Genomic DNA, 13,929 nt, shown 5'->3' with positions numbered 1-13,929 from the left:
GGGCTGGGCAAAAAGGCCCTCACTGGGCCGTGAGGAGACTGGACCTTAGGAAGTCGAGGGGAAACCAACCAGGGACTCAGATAAGCAGCAGCTGGCCCAACGGCTATCACTACGCCGCAGCGTTTTCCCCACTAGGAATGCTCTTCGGGGCCCGTGCTGCGAGGGAGCCTCCCCTCAGAGCCCCTTCCTGTCCATCCTTTTCCTGCTCCTGAAGAGAGGAAACGGTGGCGAGGGAGAAAGGGGGAGAGGGGTGGGGGGAGGGGGGACTTTCCAGCTGAGGCAGCAGCCACATTCCTGCGGCTTGGCAGGGAGGAAGGCCATCTTGCTGTCCGGCCCCCGGCGGGCAGTCCTGGCTGCTAACACACGCTCTCTCCTGAGGGCTGTGAGGGTGGGCGTGGGGAGCACAGAGCTGGGGGATTCTTGGTGCTCCCATCTGCACGCCCTACTCCTTCTAGAGGGCACTTAGGTCTTTCCTGCTCCAGAATGTGGATCTGCCCATATAAAGCCTCCACACCCGCCAGGCTTCCCTCCCAAGCTCATGCCTGTCCCTGCCCTACTAGCTGGGTAGCCCAGGGGTGGAGGCCTGGGACAGGCATTGTCCGGGCTCCCGAGGCAACGAGGCACACAGGTCCCAGGGAGTCGGCCCAGAGCTGCGCACGTGAAACTGCAGGAATGATAAGGTGGAGCGTCAAGCAGCACATGGCAGGGGGTGGGGCTGAGGGAATGGAGCTGGAGCAAGTCCTCCACAGCAGCACGTGACACCCAGCCCCTCCCCCGCCTCCACTCCTCACTGCCTGGTTCTTCTACAACCTTCTGTAAGAGCAGAAACGCCCCCCGCGGTGAGTCAGGGTCCCCTCCATCTATAGCGGCCACTGCGCCTGTCCTGTCTCCTCACTGGGTGGCCCACACCCCAGGGTCCATGTGGACATGGATGGAGGAGCACAGAGCACCAGGAAAAGGATGAATTCATTTTCTCACACTGGTTTTTCCCCAGACACAGTGGTCATTCTTCAGCACAATCCTCAGTACACATCTGTCACCTCTGTGGTTCTCAAGCTTGGCTGCACGTTAGAAGTACCTGAACCAAAGCATCGCACTCCCCAGGCCCCGGTTTACGGGGCTCAAAGAAGAATGCATACGGAGTGCTCTGGAGAGCAGAAAGACGGTCGTTTCATATTAATCACCCCTCCTGTTCGTCACATCTCCTCACTGCCTTCCAACTCTGCTTTAGAACTCTCCACCTCCAGGAAGCCCTCCCTGACCAGCCCCCATCGCCTGTTTCCAGCCTCTGCATCTGTCTTCAGCCCAGGCGCTGGCTTTACACCATGAGTGCACTCCCCTGCCATGGGCTCCGAGCCTTGTTTAAGAAGTTCTCTGCACCTTATCTTTGCATCTGGCCATGAAGAGAGGGCTCGTTTTCCCTTTCAAACCAGGCCCGCCCCTGACTCGGAGCCCCTCCTCCCTCGGCAGCCTCACCCCCGCCCCATGGGGATGTGCGTGCCCCACAGGCTACTAGACCTCCGTGAGAACCGCAGCGAGGAGGGGGCTGGAGGGACCACGGCTTAATCAAAACCAGCGCTGTGCTCACACAGCGGCCCAGGGGATAAAAATAATAGTAATAAAAGTTTAAGAGCAGCTTGTATTTTCTGTCTATTTTAATCAGTTGCTGATGACATGGAACTCCATGTCTAGGTCTGGGTCCCAGGACCGGAGTCCTTCGCTGGTCTGGTCGTGCCGAAGAAGCACGGGGGAGGACGATGGCGGGGGTGGGGGCCTCCATATAGAGGGGAAAACGTGTCCTTATATGGAGAATGCCTCACCCCTTCCCCTCCACTCTAGCTCTGGACTCAGCCCTCCAGACTCGGTCTCCATACTCCTCAAGTCAGGTGTTTTTACTATCATTCCCCGAGACCCCCTTGTCGTGGTTACCGATGAGCTCCAGCTTCCCAAATCCCATGGCCAACGCCCAGGCTCATTTTACTCTACTTGGCAGCATCATTTGACGCATTGATCTCCATCACTCCTTTCTTATCAAAATGACACCATTGGCTTCCAGGACACCCCTCTCTCCTGGATTTCTTCCTGTCCCTCTCACTGGGACCATTCCATCCCATTGCCTTCGCAGACTTCTGTCCTGCGCTACTTCTCAATGTTGGGTTCTGCCTCCTTCCTGGCTCCATCCACAGCCACTCCTTAGGGACCTCATTCAATCCCAGGGCATTAAATGGCCTCCTATGTGCATGGTTCTCCATATCCTGTCTCCCATCTTGGCCTCTGCCCTCAACCTGGATTCATCTAAATGCCATGTGACATGCCCACCTGGATGTCTTATGGGTACCTTAGGCTGCACACGCAGGGAACTCTTGCTTGTTCCCCCAGCCCCTGCATTCTAATTTCTGATCCGCACATGCTCCCCACAAACACTAAACGTTGCCTTTGACTTCCCTTTCTCTCCATTTCCAGTTCATCAGCCAATCCTATCAGCCCTACCAGCACATAGAGGATGAATCTGATCACTTCCCACTTCTCCCACAGAGCCTAACCTGCCACTGTCTCCTGCCTGGACCATTTCAGCCACTCCCAGGGGGTCTTCCTGCTCTCTCTCTTACCCCCTTTGAGTCTGGTCACCACATGGCCACCTGAGAGATCCTTTAGATGTTCAGCGTTGTCCCTCACTTAGAATAAAATCCAGTTTCCTTGTTCAGCCTACATGGCCTGGCAAATCTGGTCGCTTGTCCTCCTCAACCTCATTTCCTGCCACTCTGCCCCTTGTTCAGGCTCAGCCATCTGCCTCCTTATTCTTCTGGGAATAACTCAGGCATAGTCTCACCTCAGGGCTTTGCTCTCACCATTACCTCTGCCTCTTACACTCCTTCTCTCCCATCCTTCAGGTCTCTGTTCAAATGTCACTTCCTGAGAGGCCTGGCAATCATCCTCCCCACAGCAGCCTCCCCTACTCCCATTACCCCACTTTGCTTTTTCCAAACACGTGACATTGCCTGAGAGTTTATGACATATCTGTTCATCCTCATTACTGTCTCCCCCTCAGTAGAATGTCAAGTCCCTGAGAGTAGAAACTTCTGTTTTGCTCACTGCTTTCAGCCTCAGCTCCTGGAGCAGTGCTTGGCACAGAGTGGGCACCCACACATTTGTTGGATGAGAGATAGTGTGGGTGCCCACGGGAACGTTACCTCCTACCAACACGTGCACAAGTCTCCCTGGTTATGAAGCCCTTAGCCGGGCAGGGTACTGAGGGGTCCTCTGACTCCTGTCTTGGGATTCTGGCTTACAGAAGAGCTTTGTTTCCTCACCTCTCACCTGGGCCAGAATAAGAGGTAATGGGTCACTCAGGCCACATGTGCAAAGCACTACACGACAGGGAGGGCTGTTACTGGAGAGTGGACACTGCCATCCTATCCACTAGACCAGTGGTCGGCAAATTGCGGCTCGCGAGCCACAGGAGGCTCTTTGGCCCCTTGAGTGTGGCTCTTCCACAAAATACCACATGTGGGCGCGCATGTACAGTGCGATTGAAACTTCGTGGCCCATGTGCAGAAGTCGGTATTTTGTGGAAGAGCCACACTCAAGGGGCCAAAGAGCCGCATGTGGCTCGCGAGCCGCAGTTTGCCGACCACCGCACTAGACAGAAGGCCATACGCTAAGTGCATGATATGCTTGGTCCACGTTACACTATACCATCACCAATATTCAAGTGTTTTTGACCTACGAAAACACCAGCTTTATTTGGAAATGTGCAGGCTTCAGAACCAGGCATACCCAGGTTCAAGTCCTGCCAGGGTAACTCCTTTGTGACTCCCTGTGCTGGGTGGCTCGAAGGGTGTGTGTCGAGATCAGAACCACCCAGAGACGCGGCACCTCCTGCAGGCGGCCTTTGTGACCGGGGAAGGCTGCTGACTCTCGCGGAGCCCCGGTTTTCTCAGTGAGAAAGACACTGCCCTCCTAACGCATAAACTAAAAATGTACACGTCGGGCCTGGAAGGTCAGCCTTTTCTCCTCCTGGGTGAGTTTTCTGGCAAGTCCTCACCCACTGCGGGCTTCCTTGTCCTTCTGTGGTACAAGCTGACACTTGCCTTCAGCTGCACTCAGAAGGAAGGGCAGTGTGACCACAATCAAGAAAGCGCACAAGAGCACCAGCACCCTTTTTCTTTGAGAAAAGACTCGGAGCATGACTAAAACAGCCAGAGCTGCTGCCTCATAAAGACTACCCCCCTTTCCCTTATGAGAGGGAAGCAGTAGTGTGGTTAATACGGAACAGCCAGTGAGCCAAAGTCATTTTATGAGGCCTTAAACTATATCATTACATTGGCCACAGATGTATAGTCTTAATGGTGTTTGGCACCGGCTGCGTGAGTGACAGGGCTGTCGGGAGCGGGGCACTGCTGGGCGGCAGGGGGCAGCCTGCCTGACGTCAGCAGTTCTCCATCCTCGTGCAGAGGGACCTCACTGCCCCTTGGGAGGAATGCAGGGCGGTCCTCTCCAGAGATCAGGCAGCAGCTGCCGATGAGAGAGACTCCACAGTGACTGGGCCTGACAATTCAGTCACGGTTACCTCACGTGGCAAGTCGTTCTCCAGTGCATTTTAATTCGTGACTCGTTTTGAGAATCTGGTGTAAAACTATGGATCCTCTCTTCCAAAAATGCTCTCATCCACAAACACAAAACTGTGCCCAAAACTTCAAAGGGTGCATGGACCCAGTGGGCTCTCTCAGTTAGGGCTGTTGCCTGGGGCAGAGGGGGGCTGAGAAGATCAGGAGACAGACCAAGGACAGGAAACCTATGCAGCCCACTGGAGCACAGCGGGGCAGGTAAGCGGACTGCAGTCCTTGACTATTTCCCAGAGGTTGCACTTGATGGAAACATGAAGCTACATGTGGCCAGAAGCCCACCTGCACGCAGGACACTAACATATCTCCAAGTACAGCAACAAGGGAAGCCCGTGCACGTCAAGGGGGCTGCCCTTTGTCTCTTTGTCAAAACAAAACAAAACCAAACCCAAGCAGCTGAGTTAGTCCTGTATCTGGGCTGATCTTCCTCAGGTCCCTCTCTTTGCCCTTTTCAAAGACCCAACTCCCAATCTGCAGCCTGAGGCCAAATCCTGTGGCAGCCTCCTTGCAGGAACCAGAGATACATAATGAAGGTCATCAAGATTAATGGAGAGAGCAAGAGAATGAATTAGAAGGAGACCAATGTATGGGCAAAAATGCCCCATAAGTTGCAAAATGGATCCCCCAAAACTTTTTAAAAAGAAAAGAATCCCCAAATGCATCTTGTAGGGGAAAAGGAAATTTTATTTTGAAAACAAAGTTTGGTTTTAAAAAGAAACCACTTGCTGTTTCTAGAAAAGGTGCTGACGTTTTGCAGATAAGGAGAATGAACTACGGCCCTGCCTCAGCTAGCAGTGTAAATAGGACCCAAAGAGGGAGTCCCCAGGCAGATAATCTCATTAGCAGGCTGAGCTGCCTTACACAGTGGCTGGAACCAGCATGGGTCCCATGTGAGCAGTGGAGCTTCGAGGAACAAGCTTCTAGGGCAGCAGTTCTCAACCTGTGGGTCGCGACCCCGTTGGCAGTCAAACAACCCTTTCACAGGGGTCGCCTAAGACCATCCTGCATATCAGATATTTACATTACGATTCATAACAGTAGCAACATTACAGTTATGAAGTAGCAAGGAAAATAATTTTATGGTTGGGTCACAACATGAGGAACTGTATTTAAAGGGCCAGAAGGTTGAGAACCACTGTTCTAGGGTCAAGGTACCGGAACCACTATTTTTTTTTAAAACTACAGCACCTGTCTAGAAAGAAGCAGTATCTACCTGGGTGGGTGACAGTCCAGGTCACACCTGGGAGTAACTAACCACGAACAGCAACTCCGACTCAGAGCCTCAAAACATGTGCTCCAAGGCCTCTTGCAACTGACTACACACCTTAACCCATCCAATCTGTTTCCTTAGACTCAGAGCCCCCGTGGCAAAGACATCCACAGAACACTAGGGAGATGCACAATATTTGGCAACTTCAGCTTTCCTGTTGGCGGTGGACGGTTTAATTTGTGTTGACAATTTAATTGTGTGTAATTTTAAAAAGATTTTTCTTTTTAAGACTCTTTTTTCTTCTCTCCCATTCATTATGTATCATAGGTCTCAGCTTTTGTGACCAGGAAAGCAGATGATAAAATCCAGAATGGGGACAAAAACTCTACATCTTAAGGACCGACAATGAAATGGGTTGGAATTTCCCAGTCCAAATGCTCACACTCAGCATTCAAAGCAGCCAAGCTGGTCTCCCAGACGCCTTCTCTGGACACTAGTCTGAACAGTGCCACGAAAGGTTACTAACCAGCATTTCAAGGGCAAGAAATTGTTTTTCTTCTAACTACGTTTTTAAACAGTTCCAAGCAAATAACAAAAAGAAAGAGTACGGGACTGAGTCTCGAGTGGGCTTCCGGCCCTGGCCGGCCCCACGGGGCCAGGGAAGCTCACGCAGGACGCCGTCCCTCTCTGACTGGTCTCAGTTTTCTAGTCTATAAGAGGAGGTGGCAGCCTGAACCATCACAGGTCTGTTCCGCTTCCGAGTCTTTAGTTCTAAACCGTACACAGAAGGAGAAACAAAGTCACAAATGTACCGCCTGCATTCCTTTAGGACCAATGCAGCTCCTCACAGCTGGTCTGGCCCCTTCATCGGGGAAACTCCACGCAGACCTGGCAGGCCTCCCTGGCCCCACATCTCCTCCCCTCCCTCTGCAGTGCTACCAGTGCCTTTTCCTTCCTGCAGAGGCAGCCCTGTCCCTCCGGAGAGTCACAGCCCGACTCACCTTCTCCACGCAGCCTCCCCACGGGGACCCCGCTCTGCTCCCTACTCCTCACGGGCTGTCCTGCCAGCACCGGGCACTTGTTTGTGGCGGCTTATAAAATCCTCTGCAGTCACTTTCCTGTGGGTGTGTCTTTACTCCTCTTGCCCTGTGCCCGCTTCCCTGTTCAGCAAGGTTCTGGGGGTGGGGCCAAGACTGGGGAGAGGTGGCAGCAAGGTGAGCCCCTCCTCCTCCCAGCCAGGAGTGGGGCTGAGGCCACACAGGACCCTCAAGCAGGCCTCCCCCTTTCCTTCCTGTTGTGTTTTTGCAAAAGGTGACGTGACACCCACAAAAGGAATGCCTTGGATGGTGACGGCAGCCTTGGTGCCGTCCTGCTCAGGTGCGGTGGGAGGAGGGCGTGTGGGAGGTGGGATTGCGTGATGGCGACGGGTGGGCACCACCTACCGTCCACCGTGACTTGGCAGGAGCACTCGGCCTGGCCGGCGCCATTCTTGGCTACACACTTGTATAAGCCTCTGTCCTCTGGCAGTGCCTTCTCGATGGAGACGGAGCAGAGGGAGCCTGGAAAGGAAGAGGAAGAACGGTTGAGTGGACCAGGTATGGGCCCAATACCTGCCCTGGAACCTGGAGCCCAGGAGGCAAGTGTTATTCACATGGGCAGCCTCAGGGAGCCCAGAAGTCAGAGGCCCGGGGGAACCAACCCCTAGCTCGGGTAAAGCCAGGGCACTTTCTAACTCAGATCCCAAATAACTGATCCCCAAACATACTAGAGAGTTCTTTTATGAGGACATTAAAAAAAAAAAAAAAAGAAGGTACAGAAGAAGGGAAAGAAATAGTCTCTGCCATCAACACAGGCCGCGCACCTGGGACTTCTGGGACTTCACCCAGAGATAAGCAGTAGCCGGCGCAGGTGATTACAGACCTGTGTGAGGAACAGTGGCCGCTGAGGGAGCTTGCGCAGTTTACAGCAGCGATTCTGGGAATGCATCTTAGAAATAGGGGTTCTGAACAGAGGGGTGGGTGGGGGAGGGCAGGAGTCCCTGTCCAGCAGGGCACTGGCCTGTGGGGAGATCTGCCTGGGAGCCTGGAGCTGGCTTTTCAGGGACGGTATCTGAATTGAGGGGCACTTTGGAGCTGCCCCCCTTCAGTGCTGGGCCTTCTGGTCACCTCAGAGAGCGGAAGAGATGGCCTTCCATCCCCACCGACTCTCACTGGCCTACCTGGCCCCAGCACTCCTCTTCTGGCCTTGTTGGGGGAAGGAGGAGTCAGGCTGAACATTCACAGGCATCTGGGGTCTGGTCCTTACCCATCCTGGGTCTCTCTCGGCTAGGCTGTTCTCAACAAATATCCCCTGAATATTGGGCTGCCGAGCCAGGGAGGAGGACAGCAATCACTTCCCTAGTTCCTGTCTTGAGACTTACAAGCAAAGAGCACGACGTCCTGTCCAAAGCTGCCCCTGCCATCAGGGGAGCAGTCATCACACAAGGAGGGGGACAACACCAGAGCCACGTGCATCCTGCTGCCTGGAGCAATGGCTTTGGCCACCTCCCTGCCCCCTGCGACTGCCCTGGGTGGGCAGAGCTGTGTGTATGTGTAGGTGGCATGGCCAGAAGGGAGGTCGCCAGGCACAAGTCCCAAAGGCCTTCGATCTCAAAAAGTACCCTCCCCTTGATTAGATGCACAACAAATACGAGGATATTCAGAGAGAGGAAGGATGATGCCAATTCTGCCCAGAGAGCCTCCCTAAGGCTGGGAGAGACAGCAGAGTTGTAATAGTTCCCTTTACTTCTTGGCACCTGGGTCTGCCTTAAACAGGGACACCTCGGTTAATTTTCTCTCTCTCTCTCTCTCTCTCTCTCTCTCTCTTTCTCTCTCTCTCTCTCTCTCTCTCTCTCTCTCTCTCTCTCTCTCTCTCTCTCTGTCTCACCTGCACCTTTCCTCCCTCTTCATCTTCAAGAACTCACCTTTGCTCTCACTCTCTCCTAAGCTCCAAGGACCATTCTTTTGCCTCATTTCCTGAGCCCATGCAGTCCAGCTGGCTCACTTTTTCTAACTCTGTAACTTTCCAAATAACTTTTGCTTATATTTGAAGAAACAACAACAACAACAACAAACCCCAAGGAAACTGCAGTCTACCGACCACCTGAGGCAGGATGGCTGATCGGCACCCTCCACCCCCTTGTAAGAACTTGCCTCTTGGCAAGACCTCACTAAGTTCTCCCCCAGGGGAGGGCAACGGGCCGGGATCCCTTTCACTGTAGGACACAGAATCTGCAGAAACTGCCACAGAAAGAGTTTAGGTTGGATTTTTAGGACATTCATCACGAGACCATGAACTGTGAGGCACAGGAATGGAGGAATGAGGTTAACTATCTTCTAGAGAGAGAAATTTCCATTTATCTGGGGCAGCAGAAGGCTGAGATGACCTCTGGCCCCCAAACTTGAAGCTTAAAGGAAACAGACCCCATCCTGCCATTTCCCCTCCGTCGGAGACGAAGGCGCTGGGAGCAGATACCCAGGCCCAGTGCACATCCTGTTCGGATCCTTGATTGCCTTTTGGTTTCAGTCGCCCAGCTGCCTTCAGCCTTAAACCAAAATGGCACAAACTGCCAAGACAGTACAGAGACCACCAGGACAAGTGGAGCATTTGACCCCAGCCCTCGCCCCTTACCAGGGAAAGCGTCACTGCAGGCAGTGCAGCGTTTCCAGCTGCTTAGAGCCTGGACCCCTGGCCACATGCGTGGGCTGGGGGAGGGCCCCGGGCAGGCTCAGAGAGAAGAATCTGGTATTTCCTGTGGGACAGCTTATTCCTGACCTCCAGAAGGAGAGCGGTTCCCAGCCTGTTTTTGTGAGAAGCCTCAGCCTGGTGGGGAATTCTGAGAGGGAGGTGAGGGGGATGGGAGCGGTTACCACAGAGCCAGGAGTCCAATGAATGGCTCAGCTAAACTGTCCCTGGGAGAGCCTCTCACGGTCATGGGGTCTGAGGTCCCCACCTGGCTCCTTTCCCGGGTGTGCGGGTACAGAGAGGACAGGGGTGTGCACGGTGGAGGGCGCGGCCCGGAGCCTTGGAGACTCTGCTCCCAGGCTGCCTCAGAAGGCAGGGCCTGGCTCCTGGCATGTCTGGACGGAGCGACTAGCTCCAAGTCACCTCCTCAGGGACGGTGCCCTCGTGTCACTCCTAAGCACGCCTAAGGCCATAGATGGACCTCTTCTGAGCTCATCTGAATCAAAACAGGTCTCTCAAGACCATTGCTGAAACCGGTGTCTGTCTCCCACACTGGCTCTGGAGGGCAGTGACCACAGTCATTATGAATGTTTTTCCTGAGCCTGGAATGTAGTCACAGTAACAAAAATATTTGCCATACTGAGAATGACAGAGGCGAATGTCTGCAGCAGGTGACCTGGTAAGATTTACGCAAAAGAAAAGTCACGAACATTTAATGAAATATAACCTACCTTATCTATAATTTAATAAAAGTGTAAAATGCAAATCGACTGAACAGCAGAACGACCATCCGGACAACCTTCCGGACGACCATGCTATGACATGCACTGGTGCCAGGCCAGCCAAGGCCAGTGCGATGCGATTGGTTGGGGGGCCCACCATCGTCCCACAATGGCCCCGCAGAGGGAGGCCCAGGCCACCGGCCAGCGGGGCGATCAATGGAGGGGGGGACTCCACGATCGCCCCAAAGAGGAAGGCCCAGGCCACCCTCTGTGGGGCAATCGATGGGGGGGGGGGGGTGCGGGGAGGGGGCCCCACAGAACCAGGGAACCAGGGGTGTGTGGTGGCAGACACAGGCAGCGCCAGGCCAAGGTGGGGGCGGGTGGGGGGCAAGGCCACAAGGCAGCCGGGGCTGCGAAGGCCTACCCGCAAGAATTCCGTGCATCGGGCCTCTAATAAAAAATATACAGGCATACCTCGCTTTATTGCGCCTCACAGGTATTGAGTTGTTGTTTTTTTCTACAAACTGAAGGTAAGACTCTTCACCAGCAAAAAGATTACGACTTGTCTTATTGCATTACGACTTGCTTTACTGCAGTGGTTTGGAACCGAACCCACAGAATTTCCAAGGTATACCTGCAGTTTCTTAAAGGGAAAAAACCTCTCCCAACTCAGAATTCTTGAGTGGATTGTGCCTACAATGAAAAGGGCTAGAATAGTGCCTCATGCAGAGTAGGTGCTACATAAATCCTTTTGTAGGATGAACTTATAGAAGTTTTCAAAAAGCTTTTGCTAGATCTCACACTGAAGGCAATTAAAAAAAAATGAATCATTGTTGACGACAGCAACAAAAATGAATCCTTGTCATTAGACTGGGACAGATGTTTGCCAGGAAAGAAGTCTGGCCTGGGGGCAGGAACAAGGCATAAAGAAGAAAGCCCCTGGGGAGCAGCACAGTGCCCCCGGCTCCCTGGCCTCCCACCCTACGGGCCTGGAGGGCGGGCCCAGCATTGTACCTGAACACCAGGTACCTGCAGCTCTGGGAGATGCAGGAAGAGGGAGGACACCTCCATATGTTCCTCCGAATATTAATGGGCTCCAACCAACTGGGCTGCGGTCACAACTCTGCTCTCCGCGGCACGAAATGGGGTTGACTTAATCCTGTTTCGGGGGGCCTGCAGGCTACGAGCCCTATCCCAGTTACAGGTTGCATGAAGCCCCCTGAAACCTATAAACAGAGCATCCACTAGCAGCTGGTGCCCAGACAAACATGAGGTAGGGGGAGGAGGGCACAAGAGCCTCTGTGGCCAAAGGCTGGTCACAACAGTCCCGGAAGGCAGCCTGGAGGAAGTGAATCTTGACCTTAGGAGAGAAGACAGCACAAGGTTCCATGCAGTGGGGCAAGAAGAGTTCCAAGTCAGGAGGTGGGGGCGAGAGGGTGTTGTGGGGGTGAAGGGCCCGGAGACCCGCACAGCCACCCCCTCCATTTTCTCCTACAAACCACAGCTTCCCATATCCACGGATGCTCGCACTGTGACCCCAGCCACCCAGACACTGACGCTCAGCGGTCTTCCACTCCTTCCTCTTCTCTACCCCTCCACCCCCACCCTTCCAAGCCACAGGTTCTGTGAATTCTGTCCTGGCTTCTTCAACAGGTTATTTCCTGTCTGTGCCCATGTCTGCCTTGTTAGCTCAGGCCCACCACCTTTCTCCCTGACCTCTTCAGCGGGCCCCTTACGTGGCTCTGGGCACGGAGTCAATCAAGCCCCCTAAACCCCAGCTTGGTGTGCATTGCTCCTCATTCAAAACTCTTTCCTGGCTCCCTATTGCCTTTGGAATAGAGGTCGTCAGCATGACACAGGGTGGAATGAGGCCATGCCTTCCCCTAGAGCCGGACCGTGCTGTGGGCAGGCCTGTGCTCCCTGTGGCTGAGCCCCTACCTGGGAAACCCACACCCCCCCTCTTCTGGGCTGGGAGTCCTGGCCCACCTTCAAGGTGCCTTTCTAGGCCCAGTTCTCTCACCACCAGGGCCCCAGCAGGCGGCTCCCTCTCCTCCTGCCCTGCTCCCAGAAGCAGGCACTTGACTGGGATAGTCTGATCACTGAGCACACGTCCTCTCTTTCTATCGACAGCAAGTCCACTCACAGCTCTCCGAGGGACCTACCCTGTGCAGTGGGGCCTGCTGAAGTGGTCACTGAACTCTTCAAGATAGGCTCTCTCCTAGCCCAGGATCTCAAAGACTTGGAGAGTGAAGCTCTGAAGAAGGAATGGTGGACAGAAAGAAAGTGGGACTGGTATTTTGAGACAGGCATTCTCTCTATGTGGCCAGACAGACAGGCCTGTTTCAGGGTCTGCTTCCTCCACTGCAGTGAAACTACCAGGAACTGGGCAAGCCCGAGGGCACCACCAGTCTTCCAGCCTCCTGACCACTGTGGACAGTGCTGAGGAGTAGCCATTAGCATTTTTCCGTGATGGACAATTCTCTTGGTGAGCTGATGGGTCAGGAAAGGTTTCTCAGCTGCACCAGCATGCTGCCGTGGTAACAAGAATTAACTTAGAGGTAACATATCATAGTGGTCTAGGCATCGGGACTGCCTGCATTCAAACCCCGGCCCGGTTACGAACTAGCCGCGCAACCTTGAGCAAGGTGCTTAACTTCTCTGTCAGAGGGGCAGTATAGTCGTGAGGATTAAACGAGTGAAAAGTGTCAGATGTCTGGGACAGTGCCGGGCACATAGTGTCCAATAAATGCCAGCTATTCTTAGTTTTCGAAGGAGAATTACAAATATTTAAGATATTTTTAGCCGAAACCGGTTTGGCTCAGTGGATAGAGCGTTGGCCTGCAGACTGAAAGGTCCCGGGTTCGATTCTGGTCAAGGGCATGTACCTGGGTTGCGGGCACATCCCCAGTAGGAGATGTGCAGGAGGCAGCTGATCGATGTTTCTAACTCTCTATCTCTCTCCCTTCCTCTCTGTAAAAAATCAATAAAATATATTAAAAAAATAAATAAATAAAATAAAATATTTTTAAAAGTTGGATTTAGGGCTGTCTGCACAGTCCCCTCCCACCCCCTTCCCAGTCTCTCTCTATCTTCTCCTTGTGCCGGCCTTCTTTTCATTTCTTCAGTTTAGTCGAGTGGATTGTTTGTAAGTGGCTGCTGGTGGCTCTGCAGGTTCCAGACGCACAGCTTTGTGCCTTGCCTTCAGCTGGCGGAACGTCCGTCTCCTGAGGTTGTGCTGCCATGGACATCACATGGCGCAAGCCTGTGGGGCACACAGGTCCCAAGGGCGGCAGCTGCCCACCCTCCCTGCTGCCCAGAGAGATCGCCACAGGGAAATGCCGCTGATCAAAGCTCTGGATCAGTTTTACCAAAGACTTTCCAAACGAGAGGGGCCCACGGGGGTGACGGGAAGGCTGTGGCATCCAGTCCCCTGGACATCTCACCACAGCAATCCCCACGCCCCCGGTGTGTACAGGCTGCACAGCAGAGGCGGGGGGGGGGGGGGGTGAGATGACTTCTGGAGGACCCTCCCAGTATGGCCCTATGCCTGTGAAAAAGGTATCCCGTCAACACATGCAGAAAATTCAACATTTTTCTCTCTCCTGGCCCATTTCCCCCTTACTACGTCAGCATTTAGATTCAAAATGCT

General features: G+C 53.7%; 1 protein-coding gene across 2 annotated transcripts in view; it reads right to left on the bottom strand.

Annotated features, from left to right (window-relative positions):
- Positions 1–13,929, bottom strand: part of MYLK (myosin light chain kinase) — a gene marked incomplete at its 5' end in the record, with an annotated part of 113,526 nt that overhangs the window by 62,004 nt on the left and 37,593 nt on the right. The window contains one exon of one of the 2 annotated variants that reach the window (XM_081085427.1): positions 7,278–7,394. In XM_081085427.1, the coding sequence (XP_080941553.1) occupies positions 7,278–7,394 (117 nt within the window). Of the gene's footprint in view, positions 1–6,836; positions 7,029–7,277; positions 7,395–13,929 lie in introns of those variants that run through there. The other variant, XM_081085426.1, reaches the window with a different exon arrangement.

The sequence above is a fragment of the Myotis nattereri genome (assembly GCF_964212035.1).
Source record: "Myotis nattereri genome assembly, chromosome: 3".
In the NCBI taxonomy this organism is placed as follows: Eukaryota; Metazoa; Chordata; class Mammalia; order Chiroptera; family Vespertilionidae; genus Myotis; species Myotis nattereri.
The sequence above is the reverse complement of the archived record's forward strand: the minus strand, read 5'-3'. Positions and strand labels throughout refer to the sequence as shown.